The following is a 7,023-nucleotide window of genomic DNA, read 5'->3' on the forward strand; positions in this document are numbered from 1 at the left end:
GAAGGTGAAGGAAGGATCGCCTTCACCTTCCTTGGCATGAAAATACAACCCCGATGCTTAAAATAAAACTCTTGGGTAACATTTGATTACTACCCTTTATTAAAAATTATAACCTGTGCAACACCAGGAGAGGTTATGCCAAGACCACTCACACCACCACTCCTTTACCACAGAAACTCAACCCTTCTCCCAAAATGGATCCACCTCCTCCAGATCTCCACCTCATCACCCTCTCCCCCAACACAAATCCCACCTCAGATCGCAAGTCCAAAACAACCCTCTTCTATCAAATCCCCCCAAGATCTCCATCATTTAAAACAAGTCTTCTCCCACATGATCACCACCAACATCCCCCTCACCCCTCTCTCATTCCAAAAACTCATAGACCTCTCACTCTCTTCCTCTCACTCTCACTCTCGCTCTCTCCCCCTTCTCTTCACCCAATTCCACCACCTTATCAACACTGACCTTTGCAACGGTTTGATCAAATCCTACACCAACTCAAAGCGCTATCTACACTCGGTCTTAGTCTACACCCACATGAACAAATTTGCCATCTCCCCTGACCTCTTCACCTTCCCGCCTCTTCTCAAGTCCCTGGCGCAATTAAGTCTCCCGTGCCTCGGAATTCCCATCCATGCATGCATCGTTAAGTTGGGCTTCGGCTCCGACGTCTATACAAACACCGCTCTAGTTAACGTGTACTGCACTTTTACTCGAGTGGATGGAGCGAGGAAGCTATTTGACGAAATGCCCAACAGAAACTCTGTTTCTTGGAATGCAATGATAACCGGCTATGTTCATAATAGGAGATTCAGAGAAGCCCATGAGTTGTTCTCTGAAATGCTGGCTTCGGGCGTCGAACTAAGTGAAGTCACTATGGTCTGTGCCCTCTCGGCTTGCGCCCATTTGGGAGCTTTGAATCAAGGGTTGTGGATTCATAATTATATAAGAAATCATGGATTGAGGCTTAATGTGTTTGTTGGCACTGCTCTGATCGACATGTACATGAAGTGTGGGGTGGTGGATGAGGCTTTGAAGGTTTTCAGGGCGATGAGAGTGAAGAATGTCTTCTCGTGGAATTCCTTGATGTCGGGGTTTGCAATGAATGGGAGAGGTGAAGTTGCCATGGAGGCTTTCGATATGATGGTTAAAGAGAATATCAAGCCTGATGGTGTGACCTTTTTAGCTCTTTTAGGTGCTTGTTGTCACCAGGGATGTGTCGGAGAAGGGAGAAAGCTTTTTGCCGATATGGAAAGGGAGTTTGGGGTGCGACCAAGGATGGAACATTATGGTTGTATGGTGGATCTCCTCAGCCGAGCAGGCTTCCTGGAAGAAGCTTATGAGCTGGTTAAGACCATGCCAATTGAGGCTGATGCTGTTATTTGGAGGGCGTTGCTAGGCGGTTGTAGGATCCATGGGAACACCAAGTTGGGTGAGCTTGCAATAGAAAAACTTCTTGAACTGGAGCCTGGCAGTGGGGAGAATTATGTTTTGCTATCTAATGTATTAGCCCGAGATCGGAGGTGGAGTGAGGTTGGGAAAGTGAGGGAGGTGATGAGCCAAAGGGGAATTCGAAAGGCCCCTGGCTGTAGTTCAATTGAAATTGATAATGTGGTCTACGAGTTTGTTGTCACAACTCAGTTTGAGAAGGATGGATTGAATGAGATTTATACAATGCTGGAAAATATGAAGAGGGAATTGAGGACAGCTGGTTATGCTGCAGACACTGAGATGGTTTCTTATGATTTGGAGGAAGAGGAGAAAGAGAGCTCTCTGATGCATCATAGTGAGAAGTTGGCACTTGCCTTTGGGCTCCTCAGACACAGCAAGGATCAAGTATAAGGATAGTGAAGAACTTGAGAGTATGCAAGGACTGTCATTCATTTTTTAAGTTTGCTTCGAAGATCTATCGGAGGGAAATTGTTGTAAGAGATCGGAATCGTTTTCATCATTTTAGTGCAGGTCTGTGTTCTTGTAGGGATTATTGGTGAAACCAACAGAATTCCTTCTTTTTTTTTTTTTTTTTTTTGGGTTTTGGTTAAGAAATGTGATTCAACTTCAATGATATCCAAAAGGTATTTGATTTATATGATTTCAATGTAAACCACAAAAATGAGAATAAAGTCTATCTAGAATGTGTTGATGCCTGACTATATGTATGCTAGTTCATCCAGTAAAAATCTTCTGCCGAAAAGCATGCATCAAGCCATGTAGGTTGGTTACAATTCATTCAAAGCCATGGTTTCATGAGCAATACTGGCTGTATATATTAGCAACCATGGGGTGAAACTAGTATGGAACATCACAATGTCATGCGGTACTTATACTTAATTTTTTCTGCCACTCCTAAGTCTCAAAAAAAGAAAAAAAAAACAAGAACATACTTCTATTTTGGAAGATCTTTTCTGTAGTTCTACACTCGGAGTCATAGAGCCCCATCTCCCCTTCCTCTCCAATTATGATCTTGCATCATAGATGTCGAAGAAATCAGCTAAATCCACATGCAAGAATTCAACAAAACTGAAAATTAATAGAACGTTCTCTTTGCGAAACACCTCTGTTGACTACCAAATATCTAGCTTATATTTCTCAAGGACAGGATAAGCAGACCAAAGAAGCCTTTTATGTTCAAAATGAGTGGCCAAGAAACCCTTTATGTTCAAAAATGGTGGCCTGATGCATGTGCTAAAGAGATCAAGAGTTGATGAAAACGGAAGTAAACTATGACTAATCTTCTTTGACCAAAGAGATGACATAGGTTGCTATTGACCCAATATTATAAGCACGGCTTTCAACAATCCAATGAAGGGATCCGTCAGATAAAATACCCATTTGATACTAGACTGGGTGATCTAGAGACTCCTGACCATTGGATTTGTGCACTTGTATATAATCCCAGCCATTCATTGCCCCCAGTATTGCCTATAAAGAGGGGAGACTTCATTTGACCCAGCCATTCATGCATGCCCTTCCCTCTTCCTCTTTTCCTCTTCTTCTTTTTCTTTGGGGATTTTGCTCCCTAATCCCTGTTGTATCAATTTCATTTTTTTTAATGATCTGGTGGTGCCTAGAACTGTGTTCCTAAAAAAGAGAAGTAAATTGATTGAGGGGAATTAAATAATGAAATCCTCCTCCATATGCATCCAAATTTTTCTTTTCCTTTTTTTTTTTTTAAAATAATCCAAACAGTTCTAGTTAGAGAGGAGTCACATAAATATCTCCTATTAGGTATAACAATAGAAGCTGTCAACACTGCATATTTTATATTTACTAGTACGCGTCCACATTATCTTATCAGGCATATCCAGCAAGCAGATTTTTCCTTGGGATCTCATGCTCCAACCAACGCGCTGGCGACGCTGACAAGGAAGCTTCTTGGATCGACTTAGTTGATGACTTCCACGCGAAGGTGTGGAAAAATAGTTGTATATTTATATTCTTCATAAAATTATAAAAGAGATCACCAACCCAACTACTACAAGGATATCTCCCCTCTCTTGTTCCCTGTTTTGGTCTAAAAACATAACTCCTCCCCTTGGATTCTCCTCAATTCCATTAAATCCCTCTCCCCATAATACTTTCCTTTGAATCCAAATCCTTAGAACTCTCTTTAGCTATCAATCCTAAGCTCCCAATTCTCATCAAAGCCTTATTACTTTCTTCTTAATATCAAATCTCACCGACCACATATTGTTCTTCCCATTTCAAACTACAAAACCCCCACCGATCCTCAGCCTACTTTCTTCAGCCTGAAGAACTTCACCCTCTTCCATTATAGCTGACAATGGATTCCCACTCTGGCTACAGCAACAAGCCCAGCTCTCACTCCCACAAGCCCCAGCCTTCCCCTAAAGATCTCCTCTCCAGTGCCAAGGTGATGGCGGGGGCTGCCAAGTCCACCCTCCACCACGACACCGAAAAGATCGATAAGGCCAAGGTGGCTGATGCTGCTGCTGACTTGCTCGGCGCCGCCTCGCATTATGGAAAGTTTGAGGAGAAGAAGTTCGGAAAGTATGTTGAGAAAGCTGAGAATTATCTCCACCAATACCATTCCTCCCACCCATCTACCACCGCCGCCGCCGCTCACCATTCATCTTCGGCTCATTCGAGAGGTGAGGCTCACTCAGAGAGCGATTTTGGGGACTACTTGAAGTTGGCTCAGGGGTTCTTGAAGAAGCACTGAATCCTTCTTCGGATGCTTGTACAAGTTAATATTGGTGTTCATGTCTTTTTGGACTCTATTGTTTGTTGGAGTAGCTCAGATGAAAGAATTCTAAGTTGCTGATATCTTATTTGCACTTGTCATGGTTAACATTTGATTGAATGGAATAATGATTTGGATGGTGGAACCCCTAAAAGTTAATAATGTTTTTCGAGTATTGGATGGTGCAGTTCGGTTCTTTTCCTTGTTGTTGCTATGAATCTCGTGCCATTATTATCAAGAACAAGAGTTCACTGCTTTGTATGTTATGTTTATGAGAAGATGCTAGATCCTCTGTCTTAAGGCTGGTAAACTTCCAAGGAAAGATTTTTGTGCCATGAGTAGGTTGGATTAGCTCATTAACTAGTTGATATTATTTTTCCTTGATTTTCTAATTTTAGTTTGGATCCAGTTTAGAGTGTTTTCTGTCCATCCTGTGGGGAGAAAGAGAACAGGTTCATATAAGTTCTCTTCTGAATTTTTGGGTGAAAATTAGATGGTCCTTTTATTATGATCTTGTAACTTCCTTTATTATTCTCCACAATATTATGTATGTAAACATGTACATGTGTCTATGTACATGCGTATGTACATATTTGTTTGATCAATTCAATGGGTTTATCTTTTTGTGTACCTTTGCTCCTCCTACACTACCTATATGCTGTGTTTCACATCTTACAATCTTAGTTTTTGCTTCTTTTTCAGCATATGAGCTGCTCCAGCGTGAAGTCGATACTCAATCATCGAACTGGATTAGTGAATTCTGAAAATTATGATATTAGGTTGCGATAAGAATTTATTTATTTATTTATTTTTTGGCATCCAAAATAGTGTTTGTTGATTTTACTGCAATAGAAAATATAATGTTCAGCACTGGGACTGAAAACTGAGAGTCTACAAAAAGAGGCATGAGTGCCTACAACTGTGTCTACAAATCCATGACTTAATTTTCTTTTCTTTTTCGTTTTAGCAAGATGGCACTTCTTAAAACCATGAGAGCCAAATGGACTCTCCTGCCAAAATTTTCAATTTTTTCCATTCCCATCCACAACAATTTTTTGCATGGATTTTTTTTTTTTGTTACTCGAGCACCTGCGCTGAAGTCTCTGAGTTCTTGAATCAAAGATCTAGTATCAAATCTCTCCTCTGCTGGTGAACATAAGCATTTGGTGAAGGCCACCCCCAAAATTCACTACTGGCAGCCATGTTACAATTCAAAACAAGACAAACAAAGAACAAAGAAAAGTCATTTGTCACCATCCCAACTCAAGTCAGAAACTATGGCTGATAGAGATAGGGCGTTAATATAATTTGGATACAGGTAACCAACACGCAGGCAACGCTGAATCAGAAGCTTCTGGGATCCACTTGGGTTGATGACTTCCATACAAATGTGTGGTGGACATTTACACACCACATACAGTTACAAAAGAGACATCACAACCACAGCCTTGACTCCTCTCCCCCTTCCCCTTATCTCCTCTCTTTCATCCTCTGAAGTCCCTTTTCTTAAATCCATAGCACCCACCTAAATCTTCATCCACTTCTCATTTGAGGTGCCCCAATGGATTTCCACTCTGACAACAGTAACAAGCCCAGCTCTCAATCCCACCACCCTCAGCCTTCCTCTTCAGATCTCCTCTCCAGTGCCAAGGTGGTGGGTGAAGCTGCCATGTCCGCCTTCCGCCATGAGACTGAAAAGATTGACAAGGCAAAGGTGTCCGACTCTGCTGCGGACTTGCTCGGTGCCGCCTCTCATTATGGAAAGCTTGAGGAGACGAGCTTCGGAAAGTACGTGGAGAAAGCTGAGAATTATCTCCACCAATACCATTCTTCCAATTCACCCACTGGTGAGGTTCACTCTACTGCCTCCACAGTCCACGATTCAGCTCACTCCACCCATTCATCCACTGCCACTATGGAGCACCATTCCACTTCAGCTCACTCGGGCGAAGAGGCTCAGTCAGGGGGTGGATTAGGGGACTACATGAAGATGGCTGAGGGGTTCTTGAAGAAGCACTGAGTTCTTCCCTTGGGGTTCTTGTATGAATTAGTATTGGTGTCATGTATATGTTTATGGTGTCTGTGTTTCAGGACTTTGTCTTGTTATTGATATATTTGCGGTTGTATTTGCTTAGTCTTTTGGTTTTTCTTTATCCCATGATGGGAGTATGTCTTCTGTTTCAGGTTTATGAAAGAATGTTTTACATAGTGGAACCCCTAAGTTTTTGAGTACGGTGCAACTTCTGCTTCTTGTTGCTGTTGCTATAGAAATTTTTTTTGGCCTCCGCTGTCAAGAATGAGATTATATTGATGTTCTTTTGAGGAAATAATATGTCTTGCAGCAGAGTATATGGGAAATGAACTTCTACCTATCTGTGCTCTAAATAGGTTGATTAGCTCACTAGTAGAGAATTTCTCTTGATCTTAATGTATTGTTGTGGTTAACAGGTTTTCATCCTTTAGATCTTTGATCTGTGTAGATCCATACAATATATGGTGACTGTGGAATACCTGCCTAATTTAGAAATGGAAGTTAAGTGATTACTAAATCTAAAGGAAATGTTCAGATTTACTTTCCTAGATCACTGATTTGAACCCATGCATGTCTCCTAGTTCAGAAGATCATGTATTCATTCAGTAAATACAAGCAACGCATGGTGACAGCATATTGTTTTTCCAATTTAGAAATGAAATTGTATGGTTAATAAAATTTAGAAAAAATGATCAGCTTTACTTTCCTAGGAACAGTGTACAACAAACTGGATTGAGCCTATAAATGGAGCAGAACAAGAGGATTAGGGGATGGCCTTCAGTGT

The 7,023-nt window shown here is 41.4% G+C and overlaps 3 protein-coding genes across 3 annotated transcripts; all 3 read left to right on the plus strand.

Annotated features, from left to right (window-relative positions):
• The first annotated feature begins 17 nt into the window (after positions 1-17).
• On the plus strand, positions 18-2,129 carry LOC105056008 (pentatricopeptide repeat-containing protein At2g02980, chloroplastic). Its single transcript, XM_010938068.4, is given in 2 exon segments — positions 18-1,819; positions 1,822-2,129. Coding segments are annotated over 2 exon segments (1,857 nt in total). The 5' UTR covers positions 18-135; the 3' UTR covers positions 1,995-2,129.
• A 1,332-nt stretch (positions 2,130-3,461) lies between these two features.
• On the plus strand, positions 3,462-4,352 carry LOC105056006 (nodulin-related protein 1). Its single transcript, XM_010938067.4, has one exon. It carries the CDS (start codon positions 3,788-3,790, stop codon positions 4,184-4,186), a length of 399 nt encoding a protein of 132 aa, XP_010936369.1. The 5' UTR covers positions 3,462-3,787; the 3' UTR covers positions 4,187-4,352.
• Positions 4,353-5,626: 1,274 nt separating this feature from the next.
• Positions 5,627-6,428, plus strand: LOC105056005 (nodulin-related protein 1). The gene has a single exon (XM_010938066.4). It carries the CDS (start codon positions 5,769-5,771, stop codon positions 6,225-6,227), a length of 459 nt encoding a protein of 152 aa, XP_010936368.1. The 5' UTR covers positions 5,627-5,768; the 3' UTR covers positions 6,228-6,428.
• The last annotated feature ends 595 nt before the right edge of the window (positions 6,429-7,023 follow it).

This window comes from Elaeis guineensis, chromosome 13 (genome assembly GCF_000442705.2).
Source record: "Elaeis guineensis isolate ETL-2024a chromosome 13, EG11, whole genome shotgun sequence".
Classification (NCBI taxonomy): Eukaryota; Viridiplantae; Streptophyta; class Magnoliopsida; order Arecales; family Arecaceae; genus Elaeis; species Elaeis guineensis.

Bases quoted from the DNA above. Each gene is read 5' to 3' on its own strand.
- LOC105056006 (XM_010938067.4), top strand. From the start codon at position 3,788: ATGGATTCCCACTCTGGCTACAGCAACAAGCCCAGCTCTCACTCCCAC.
- LOC105056005 (XM_010938066.4), top strand. From the start codon at position 5,769: ATGGATTTCCACTCTGACAACAGTAACAAGCCCAGCTCTCAATCCCAC.